Source organism: Erpetoichthys calabaricus, chromosome 6 (genome assembly GCF_900747795.2).
Source record: "Erpetoichthys calabaricus chromosome 6, fErpCal1.3, whole genome shotgun sequence".
Classification (NCBI taxonomy): Eukaryota; Metazoa; Chordata; class Cladistia; order Polypteriformes; family Polypteridae; genus Erpetoichthys; species Erpetoichthys calabaricus.
Window position 1 is genome coordinate 43946428 of NC_041399.2, and position 12547 is coordinate 43958974.

A 12547-nucleotide genomic window follows, 5' to 3' on the forward strand; every position below is an offset into this window, starting at 1 on the left:
AGTCCAATAATAATATTTATTTGGACAAACACGTGCACAAAGCACCCTCCTCTCCACAATACTCATACAATAATAATAAACTACAATAATTCACAATCCTCCACACTCCCAGACACTTAGCCACCCTACCACCCAGCTCAGCTCGCCGTCTGGGATTTCCCACAATCCTTTTATAGTCCTTGACCCGGAAGTGTTTCGCCCTCTCTGTCCATGTGACCCGGAACATTTCCGGGTCAGATAAAAATCCTTCTTTCTTCACCCCGGAAGCACATCGTTCCCCTTGTCCATGTGTCTCGGATGTACTTCCGGGGCGTAAGGCAAATAGTCTTTATTCCTCCCTGCAGCGCCTTCTAGCAGGCCCCAAGGTATCCAACAGGGCTGGGGATAAAAACTACATTGTCCAGGACTCCCTGCTGGCATTCAGGGCACCTCCATGCTGCAGGGAGGGCTCCACCTGGCGGCCTGGAGGTATTGGCCGGGATGAAAGGCCGGCCACATATCACAATATATATATATATATATATATATATATATATATATATATATATATATATATATATATATATATATATATATATATATGTGTGTGTGTTTGTGTGTGTGTATATATATATATAAATATATATATATATATAATATATTATTGTGATGGAACTGGGCCCTCAGCCAGCCCAAACCCCAGACACAAATACACCAGCACAGTCCTGGGTTCAAATAATGGAAGGTTTATTATCAAAAATACTTCCAAAGGTAGCACAACCACAAATCACAGGTTCTTTATTTCCACAATATTCTCTCTCCTCTCATCACTGCACTGCCCTCCTCCGGCTAAGTGTTGGTCCACGCCCTCCCAGCTCCAACTCGCCTGGATAAGGCAGTGTGGTCCCTCTTATTAAAGACCCGTGAGTACTTCTGGTGCCGGGGCCACTGCCTGATGGAAGTACTTCTGGCTTATACAGAAGTCCCATAGATTGAGGAGAACACATCTTGCAACAGCATCCCCCTTGGTCCCCAGCAGGGCTGTGTTGCCAGACTACATCTCCCAGTATTCCCTGCTGGTTCCCAAATGGGCACCAATTCATAGGGCTGCTGCCATCTAGCCTCCTGGGGAAATAAAGAGTCCCCAGCAACATTTTCTTCCAGTAGGGTGCCATCCCTTTTGTCCATCTGTTCTGGGTCTGACTCCTTCCTCTCTCCTGACCTGGATGCCCATCTGCCTACTCAGAGCCTCCCGTCCAGGTATGGAACCATTCCCCTTTCTGGTCGGGATGCCCTTTTAACCCATGTGGCAGTGACATATATATATATATATATACACACTAGGGTACTTTGCCCTCTACTTGCTTCGCTCGTCCACCCTCCAGTCAAACGTGGGGCATGCTTCATGCTCACCTTTTCGCGTCTCTGCTGATCGTGTTGTGAATGCATGCTAAGGAAATGTGGATGGATCAGCTGTTGGCTTGCAGCTGGTGCTACCAAGCTGCGTGTTCTGCATATCGCGCTGCAAGTCGATCATTTAAAAGCCTGTACAGCACCTGCTGCTGCCATGCTGCGTGTTCTGCATGTCACGCTGAGCAATGATCATTTAAAATCCTGTACAGCAGCTGTCCTTTTGTCTCATTTTTTTGTCTCGTGGGACATTAAAGTGTCTCCGAGAAATTGTTTGTAAGTAGGGCGTGACGTGCAAGTAGTCTCGCGGGACTTCTAAGTGTCTTCCCGAGATGATCACGTCTCGACCCAAGACTTTTTATATAATAGATAGATATATAAATAATACATTTTTTCACATATTGCAAAAAACTGAAACTAAAACACTGCTCTTAGTCTTAATAGAAAGCTTATGACATGATATGTACTGTTGAAGTAAAAAATGTGTATTTTCTTATGGCAAACTGCAGAAGAACATCTGCTAAGTGTGAGGTGTAAGCGGCCAACAGTACTACACAGCAAGATGACATGAAAAAGAACATCTCCTGAATGTCAAGCCAAACATAGGAGACACTTCAGTGATGATAAGATGCCACACATACGCCACAATACAGAATGCAAGAATGACAATGACAGGACAAACGAGGAGAATGTCAAATACTCACAGCTTCCACCCATATGCAAACATTTGCTTTTTCAAGCTTACATACATCAATGTTTGGTTGAGGAGCGCTACTTTCAAAAGCTGGATTGACAATGAGCTCACAGTTGTGTTTAATATTTTTTTCATACTGAAAACAATACAATGGTTGGCCAAAATGAAACTGCTCATCTTGCTCTATATGAACCACCTTTATTTGAGGACTGAAGGTCTATATGTCTCCTAGTAATAATATTAATATTGAAAATAATAAAGAAGCATACTGCAGGCAGCACACTTGGAGTAAAACAGGAGGATGCTGGTATGTTATTATTAATGCTTTATTTTTGAGACCGTGTTGATGCCTCTCCCCATTTTAATGGTAAAAGACCTTAAAGAAACTTGTCAGCTATCCTAATATATGAGTGCACACATATTTTTTGTTAAGAAACATTTTTTTCTAAACACATTCAGAAAACCTGAGTCTGAAGAAATTTCATTCAGTTCTTTGTAGGCTTTTATTAATTCTCTAGGATTTCCAGTTGGTGTTTTGAGAGGACATTGGTTTGTTTTGGTTCCATATTCAAGTTGATTCTTGTTAGCCATTAGCAGATGCAACTTAGAAGGGACTTGGCAGTGTCTTTTATGTAGTAAGTAACTCACAAGTCCACATTGTGCAGTGTGTTCAGTGGCTCCTGTTTTGAGATGTTTTTTATTACATACACTCTGTATGTCTGCCTCAACTGTAAATCCAAACTATGTATTGGGCCAAAGCATGAACAAAAGACTAGGGTGATACAGAGGTGTAGCATTCAGTGCTGCCTCCTCACAGGTCTGAGGACTACTGTTCAGTTTGTGACCAGGTCACTAATTACTTGGAAATTATTGATATTGAATTGACCTGGTTTGAGGTTCTTGCCTTGAAGCCAATTCTGATAGAGTTCTGCTCTCCAAATTACCCATTAACAGCTGAAGCAAGTGTTCTTATAAGTCTCTGGTTAGTTATTCATTTGAAAATGAATTAAGTTTGGCTTTCAGTGGGACTCTGGGCAAGCCTTCACCCCAAATACCAGAAGTTTTATGATTTATTCTTTGTTAATGAACATGTTATCAATGTAGAACTTTTAGACTGAAGAATACTCAAATGCCGCAAAGTTGGTACACAGACTAACATTACCCAAAATACCAAACCCAATAGTCAAAATCGGAGACAAGCAAAGATTCTATTACCTAAAAGATGTTTAGAGCATGTAGTCTTTACTTAACTGTTGGTTAAGTTTGGATATGTAGCTGTGGGCGCCACCATCTTATGAAGAGGCAGATCAATAATATTTGGGACATGGAAAGAAACTGAACTGCCTTTATGGACAAGGTGAAATTCACACACTCACCACAAAATGTGACCAGGCCAGGAATTAAATCTAGCTGCGCCACATAAACAAAGAAGTAAAAAAGGAGTAAAATAAAATTTTTCTAATTCAGAGTCATCAAACTTTCTCATAAACGGATCCTGCAGGGTGTGGCCTAGTGCAGGAATGAAGGCTCCACGTGGAAAAAAAATTTGGGGCACCTGAAAACACAAAATCAGAACAAAAGGTCTCTTTAGTGTGTATTCATCCCATTATGTGGGCTCCACTTAAAGAAATGAGGGTTAGCAGGCTGATTAGCCAAGGTCACTGTGGTACCAGAGTGCCGTCTGACAGGTTGCTTGTGACAATAATGCCACCTTCTTCCAGTTTTTAAGGAGGCTAAACTGGATAGGACTGGGTCAGTTGCCCACACTGGACGGCTTCTTGGCACTGTGCAGAAAGAAAGAGATGACAGTGTTAGCGATAGTGCCCCCTCTCGTCCCGGTGGGTTATTACGTAACCCATCACAGCCTATGAGGCCGTCCTCCGATGTGCATGAGTGACAAGATAAAAAAATAACTCAAAATACATGCATAAAATGTGTTAATTGTTACATTATGAAGAGTATTATTCATTTTAAATAATGCATATCCAGAATGCTTCGGAATCTTTGGCAGTGCGCAGAGACACAAATAGCATGCTAAAACGTGGGAACTGATTCTAATACAATGAGACTGCACTTTTAAATACTCCAGTACTGTATTTCAGAGTTAATCAGACATTTTCTTTCTGATTAACTGTGTTCTCTACCAAAATGTCTGTATTGTGTGTGAGTGACGCATACCTTAACTGAACACAACAGGAATCTTATGGTGCTCAGTTTTGTGGATGTGGCATCTCTTTTATGGCATACACTTCTCCTTCCAGGTAAAAAGTTACATTTTATAGAAGTAAAGAAACAATCACTCTGCAGAATATCTTGTTCAATGGCAATGGCCTTTTCCTTCTTGTTTTATTTTGAACATTTTAAAGGTGAGCTTTTCAGGTTGCGTTTCTGGTTCTTTGGCATTACACGTGTAATATCAATCCTGAAGTATTAAAGAATTTCTGTTATACACAAACAATAGGTTGTAATTTTAAATACTTAAGGGCTGCTAAAGATTACTACATACAGTCTTCTTCTTCTTCTTTCGGCTGCTCCCATTAGGGGTTGCCACAACAGATCATCTTCTTCCATATCTTCCTGTCCTCTGCATCTTGTTCTGTCACACTCATCACCTGCATGTCCTCACTCACCACATCCATGAACATTCCCTTAGGCCTTCCTCTTTTCCTCTTCCCTGGCAGCTCTATCCTTAGCATCCTTCTCCCAATATATCCAGCGTCTCTCCTCTGCACATGTCCAAACCAACGCAATCTCGCCTCTCTGACTTTGTCTCCCAAACATCCAACTTGAGCTGACCCTCTAATGTACTCATTTCTAATCCTATCCATCCTCGTCACACCCAATGCAAATCTTAGCATCTTTAACTCTGCCACCTCCAGCTCTGTCTCCTGCTTTCTGGTCAGTGCCACCGTCTCCAACCCATATAACATAGCTGGTCTCACTACCGTCCTGTAGACCTTCCCTTTCACTCTTGCTGCTACCCGTCTGTCACTAATTACTCCTGACACTCTTCTCCACCCATTCCACCCTGCCTGCACTCTCTTTTTCACATCTCTTCCACAAGCCCTGTTACTCTGTACTGTTGATCCCAAGTATTTAAACTCATCCACCTTCACCAAGTCTACACTCTGAATCCTCACCATTCCACTGACCTTCCTCTCATTCAAACACATATATTCTGTATATACCAGTAACAGCGAACTACCTGATAACGTGCAATGAACACACTTGACTTGAGCATTCCTAGTTTCCCTCCTCTTTCGCTGTACATTTACCATTCGTTTGCTCAGAGGTTGATGCGCTTGCTGCTTCCTGAGCAGCTCTTCTTTTCTCCACCCTAGCGGCCTGCTTCTTCTCTTCTTTCGTCGGCATCTTTTTCACGTTAAAACTGATTAAGTCAGTGTTTGTGTTGCAGTTACTTAGTACATTTTTCTTTAACTTTTCTCTTAAGCTGGCACTTAAGTCTTCAATCTTCCTCAAGAATTATTTATGATATGAAGAGGTAGGAGAAGTAATGGCGAAGGTGGTAGGGATGAAAACGGTACCCGTATGCATGCGCCACATGGCCGCTCTGCTGGCCACTGCGGAGAGTTGATTCTGCAATAAAATAAAAATATAAAAAGGAATAACCTTGGAGGTCAATCATCATCCCGAAAGTGGATAGTAGACGTCATGTAGCATATGTGTACCAAATTTCAAGTCAATAGTAGGGAATCCATTCCCGGACGGGTTTATCCATTTCTAGGAATTCGGGAATCCTGCACTCCCGGGAATGACACAGTGCACGGGCATCTCACATGTGAACAGTTTTAGAACAAGCGACACTTATTTTTAATAAAACTACTGCAATATATTAACACCAATAAAAGATTAACTTTAACTACAAGCAGTTCATGCTGTCATATAAGTACATCCATCCATCCATTTTCCAACCCGCTGAATCCGAACACAGGGTCACGGGGGTCTGCAGGAGCCAATCCCAGCCAACACAGGGCACAAGGCAGGAACCAATCCTGGGCAGGGTGCCAACCCACCGTAGCATATAAGTACATGTATCTAGTTAGTTGTAGTAATAAGAGCGTGCAAAGCACAACGTGTCGAGCGTGTGGTCGTCCAGGTGAGAGTGCACCTTCGTGCACAGTACTCCAGCCACTGAGAAAGCACGCTCTGCTTCCACTGAAGTAGGCGGCACAGTCATCAGATACTGATACACTTGTTCTAAACAACGCCCGCACTTGCCGTTGCTCTGAAACACCGCCATCTCAGCTTTTACTGATGCATCCAGTTTCTTGTCATCATTCTGTGATGGCAAGTTTCTTGGCACAGATAATGCGGATGCAACAGACTGACACATTGCAATTTCAAGTTGCTGTTCAAAGCTGTCAACAGCACAGACGTCAATAAACTCTGCCCCGTCCTGGCATTCGTGAGCTGCAGAGTGCAGACACCTCCCAGTCCACTGTGCTCAGTCTTAGTGGGAGCTGGGAGACTGACTGCTGCTGGTCTCTTGTTGACTGAATTAATGAGCAACACACTACACCATGGCCAAAAAACCATGCCACTTAATTATTTTCTTGACCAATTTTTATACTTTTGCATGCTATATATGCAAGCTTGACCATTCCTGTTCAGCCGGAAATTGCAGCAGTTTTATTCCTGGGAATGTGGGATTGGGAAACATCCGGGAGCCCGGGGAATGGATTCCCTAGTCACTAGGTCAAACGGTTTGGTGATTTAAAGTCCTGGACAGACAAACAAACAGCCACGGTAGCGTATTATATATAAAGATATTCAGATTAATATGCGGACAACAATACAAAGGTTATTACATATAGTGCCCATAACAAATATTCACCCCTTGTACGTTTTCACATTGTATTGCTATGCAGTAAGTTATTTTGCATTTTACAGTTATAATTAATTTAGACCACTTTGCAGAGATCTCTTTCACTTTAAGATTAAAGTCCTTTATTCATTTAATCAGTGTCAAAAAAGCCAAATAAATCCATTGTGATTCAAAAGTATATAATAATAAAATGTGAAAGCTTGCACATAGAGTGTATACTTTTTCTAAGGCACAATACTTGACTGTTTTGAGTGAGGAACTAATTGAACAACAATGTTTTTTTTTCATTATCTTCTTTCCACTTTCAGGCAGATGCTGGAGCTATAGGTGATATATATAAGGTGAGGGTCAGCTGTGATAAGATGGCAGACTTTGCAGGATGGCATTTAAAATCTATTCACATGGAAGAGCTACGCACAGAAAAAGAACTCAATTTTGACTGTAACTGTTGGCTCGCAAGGAACATAGAAGATGCAGAAACGGTGAAAGAATTTCCCGCGGTGGCAAAGGGCCAACAAGCTCTCCAGGGTAAGGACACAAAAGAAACATGCAGAAGCTCTTAATTTTAATGATAAACAACTGTTTAGACAATGACTGCTTAAAAATTTTGATTATCAAAGATTGCCTAAAAATACCTCTAGATAGCTCTTTATGTGTATTGTCGCAGTAGAGGTATTGCTCCACCTCTCGAACCCTCAGGTACCACTCTAGACACCAGGTAAAAGTCCAAGACTCTTTATTATAATTACAACGTGCACCAAGCACTCTCCACACCACATTATTCATACACAATAAACTCTCAATACAATTCTCTTTCCTCCTCGCCCAGACACTTAGCCCTCCTACCTCCCAGCTCAGCTCTGTGTCTGGGCTTTCCCACAGTCCTTTTATACACCCTGACCCGGAGGTGTTCCTGTCCAACAGTCCGCAGTTCCTTATTCCTTCCGGGTCAAGGTAAACAGTCCTTTTCCTCAACCCGGGAGCACGTCATTTCTTCCTGTCACATGTTGATGACATACCCCCGGGTTATAGGGCACATAAGAGCCCACGAGCCCCCCTAAAGCGACACCTGGTGGCCCCCAAGGTATCCAGCAGGTCTGTGTGTAGAAACTACATAGTCCATGAGGCCCTGCTGGAATTTGGGGCACATCTACGCTGTTGGGAGAGCTCCTCCTGGCGGCCTGGGGGTGAGGGCCGGAATAGGAAACCGGCAATCCACCACAGTATCAAAGGGTTAATATGTACTTTATGTAGAATATACAAATAGCAGTCCTCTCGTTTGAGAGAAAAATTGTGTATTGTGCTTTTGGTGCCTTTATGTCTGCTTTTGTAAAGAGTTCAGACTGTTTCCCTTAACAATGCTGGTGTTTTTATTTTCTTGTGTTTCATCTTGTGAGTGTATTTTTGAGACAACAAGCAAAGTGAATGAGACACTCATATACAGCCTAATATTTATTTACAGCCTGAGCTTGAAAACTTTGTATTATAAATTTGATCTTACTGTATGTTGAACTGTGTAACCATGGGCAGTCCATGCTCCAACCAATATACAGAAGGCTTTGAACAAAGAACAAAGCTGATCCCAAAAATCTGTTTTGATCAGCAGTTTGCAATTCAATTCAGTTTATTATTGCATTGCGCTCTTCACTGATTGGCGGCATACAGTGCTGTGACAAGTTCACAGGTAGATACAAATGCAAACTTTACAAAGTACTAATTACATAATAAGTCCACACAATGACAGATTTGTTTAAACAGACAGGAAAACAAAGTAGTTTGAAAGTGATTAACATAAATGGAGTCCATTAATTAATTAATCGTTCAACATGTCCGTAAGTATAAGCAGTATGGTCAATCTGCAGATTGTAATGAAAAATGTTACGCCCTGACTGTATCTTTAAAGTGGAGTGTCATAGTGACCTGCCACTTTTGAAACATATTTGTTGTTTCATCAAAACATATTAACTTCTTAGTCATCTGCTTATTACAAGTTTTTCTGATTTACAACCCTGCTGTAAATAAACTTTCACACATTTTGCCAAATTTTAAAATGAAAGATTTAAGTGAGTTTCAGGGAATTGCCATGCATATCATGTCAATAATCTTTATATGCAATAGCCTTACATTTCAAGAATGTATTTCAAGATTGTAATGGAAGAAAGTGATATCCCAGAAGAGATGGGTGATGTTTCCTGACCCAGCTAGGACACCATCAAAATTAATTGGAGGGCAACCAGGATGGTTGGTGCTCCATTTTCCAGCCAAAAGGCCATTGTACATGGACAGTATGAATGGATGGTCCTGCCTCAGAGGGCCATGTACTTTGGATGACAGTATCCCTCTCATCTAGCTTCCATTTAGATGCCTGCAGGGCTGCATGGGAATTGCATTCTCAGTGGCTATCCCTGTTGGAGTCTTTGGATGCCACTGGAGGAAGAGACTGGATGGCAGCTCTCCTGTTCTATAAAGGTTCTTTCTGACCCAGACGTGCTTTCAGGGGTCAACATTATTACATCCATGTCTAGCCTGAAAAAAACCCTCTTCTCTTCATCCTAAGAGGACAACACTCACCCAGAGAGAAGGGAACAGGGAGAAGACTATTGGCTGTACCATTGTGATGTGCTTTTTGAACTTTATGAAAGTTATTATGTCCAATGATGAAGTCATTTTAGACAGGAACTTGTATCAGAGACAGTTGAGTTCAGGGTTTGGGGTGCAGAACACTATCTAATGGGTTACAAGATAGAATTACAGAGCAAATTTCATTCAGTGTTATGGTTCTGAATCTATACTGAATATATATGAACTGAAAATACCAAGTGTGCAGGATTACTGTCATGATGTAAGAGACAGTTCTATGAAGTTAACTGAAATTGCTTTTTTTAAATCCAGGAAATAAGGTAAAAGACAATTTGCCCTAAACTGAGCTGAGATGAGCGAGCGATTCATGAGTTACTGTATCTAGAGGTGCTTCCAAAATATGTTGCAATAAATTGAAACCTGCTATGACATTGCACTTGAGAGATACAGAGTTGGTCCCAAACATTCTGACCACACTTCATATTTACTGTTTTAATTCAATTCTTTTTTAAGAAGTCTGTGTTGTTGCTAAGTTTGGTGCTTCTCTCTTACCTAAATATCTATCCCTTAAAAATAGAATTAAGATGCACTGAATTTATTTTTTCCAAATGCACAATTCTTGCAACATTTACTGAAAGAAACTCAGACTAAATTATTAAATGCTATTTAATTATTGATTTCCTAATAAATGATTTAGTTATCAGTGTTTACATAATTCAAATTATTCACTTTATGTATAGGTTAGGACAATTTCAGGAAATGCTCAGGTGCACTTTTATTATTTTATTCTTTGGAAAACTTGTAAGAACAGAACTAGAAACATGTTGCCATATGAATGAGTACTTTAACAAACCAGGGATTTGGCAGTCTAATTTTAGACTTTTTATGTTTGTTTCTGTGGTTGTTTTTTTATCCTTATTACTGGGCTGTTTTTTGGATTGTTGTAGTTATTTTGTGATGTCATGTTGTTTACAGTTCCTATTCCAGTTGTGAGTCAAGTTACTCAGAGGTCACATGACATGTTGTTCCCATCAGTCCCACCAATATAAGATGCCAATTTTGGGCATCCAAGATTTTGGATTTATTTAAAAAAAAAACTATTATTCCATTACAGTTAGTCAGGGATGTATAATACTAGTTACTTGAAAGATCTTTGGTTTGATATTCAGCTACCATGTCTCTTTTTGTGCTCTCGCTTAGAACTTTGGTTTGATCATTTCTTTTGGTATTTTGATCCCATAATTGACTTGGGTTTTGTCAAACTACATTTGTGCTTTCTATTTCCTTGCCAGTTCCATCTGGAACTTCTAAAACAAACATGAGTCGACTGAGCCAGGGGGGCACATAAGGAACATCTAGTCGATTGTCCTACACATGATTACAACAGGGAGCTCATCATTGGTTCTTTATCTCCTTACCATGAATATGAAGAGTATCAAACTTTTTTTAAAAGTCATCAGTATTTATAATGCAATGAAACATAATTCAAAATTAGTTATATTTATGACAAAATCTCTGGTTTGTTGTGTTGCAGTAAATCAATATCTCGTATCTGTCCACACTGGTGAAAAGTGGGGAGCTGGAACATTTTCAAATGTCTACATTACCGTTTATGGTGAACGAGGAGACACTGGAGCACGGAAACTGCAGCACTCCCTAGCTGACGGTCAGAAATTTCAAAGGGGCAAGGTACAATATCATACAGAAATACAGTATATAGTGCACTGCTTTTTATTCACACATTTTAAAATTATTTTTTAATTAAGCTTTAATGTAAACAAAGCTATTTCCATTTGTGTTAAGTATAATTTTCCAGTATAATAATGTCTCCACATGACATACATCTGTAGATATATTTAAATGTAATGTTGTAGCAATCAATAATTAAAAATCCATTTAATTTATTTTATTATTTTTTTAAATATACTATAGTTCCATGTGACCATGAAATGGAATAAAACTGTCATATAATGAATGAATTAAAAGATCTGTAAATATTTACAGCACTCTGGGTTTAAAAATGAAAGTATGCCATGCAGTACTTAATTGAAAGAACTGAATTATAAGAGATAAAACCAACATTCACACTTTTGGAACTTTTGGTTTAGTGAGATATGGAATCAGTTCACTCATTGATTTAATTTGCTTCAATTATTAGGCACCATTTTGTCATCTACCTGCTGGCTAATCAAGTTAGGCGAAATGAATTTCCGTCAAGCTTTTTTAACTCTCTTATATTTTAGTCAAAGACTTTCAGAAATTAGATTAAACTATTTTAATCCACTTCATTATAATAACTCTATACATTCAAAAGTTTAATTTGTTCATAAATTACAAGGTTAAACTGAAGTAATTTATCCCTTATGTGCCATTAAACCTTCATTTTAAAATGAGTAATATGCTGAATAATCTTTCTGGTTTATCGCAGGTCGACTTGTTTTCGCTGGAAGCAGTTTCCCTTGGTAAGCTGAAGAAGGTCGTTCTTGGTCATGATGGAGAGGGCTATGGAGCAGGGATGTATCTCAGTTTTGTAACGGTGCGAGAGTCCAGGAAGTCACAAAGAGAAGCGGTGTTTCCTTGTTTCAAGTGGCTTGATCATCACATTGGTGACCAGAAGACTGTATGCAAGATGAAACTAATGGGTATGTCTCTCTAGATCTGGGCTTCATGAGTTGCATGTTTTTATTCCAGCTAGTTTTACAGTAGGTGAGCTATTTCCCCTTAAATTGATATCATTGTTTAAGTAGCTTGTCTTTGTTTTCTGGTCTTTCGTTGTTGTTAGAAGTGTGAGAATTATCTTTATATGAAATTCAGAAATATTTGTATTTTTCCATTGCCTAAAAAGCCTAAATCACTTTTGCCATTTTCCTATTAATTTGACTTTCTTCTGTGAAATTTGCTCCTTTTATTGTATCCCAATAATTAAAATTAATCAATGGCAGAGAAGACACAGAAGCAAACAACATTGATTTCTGTAAGGCTGCAGCTACATCAGTGTCAGACTTAAAAAAGATAGATAGATAGATAGATAGATAGAT

General features: G+C 39.7%; 1 protein-coding gene across 1 annotated transcript in view; it reads left to right on the forward strand.

The window, feature by feature from the left end:
• The window catches only part of LOC114653043 (lipoxygenase homology domain-containing protein 1-like), a 394200-nt gene that overhangs the window by 131372 nt on the left and 250281 nt on the right, over positions 1-12547 (forward strand). Inside the window, 3 exon segments of the mRNA XM_051929357.1 lie at positions 7238-7457; positions 11044-11198; positions 11938-12151. Coding sequence (XP_051785317.1) covers positions 7238-7457; positions 11044-11198; positions 11938-12151 — 589 coding nt within the window.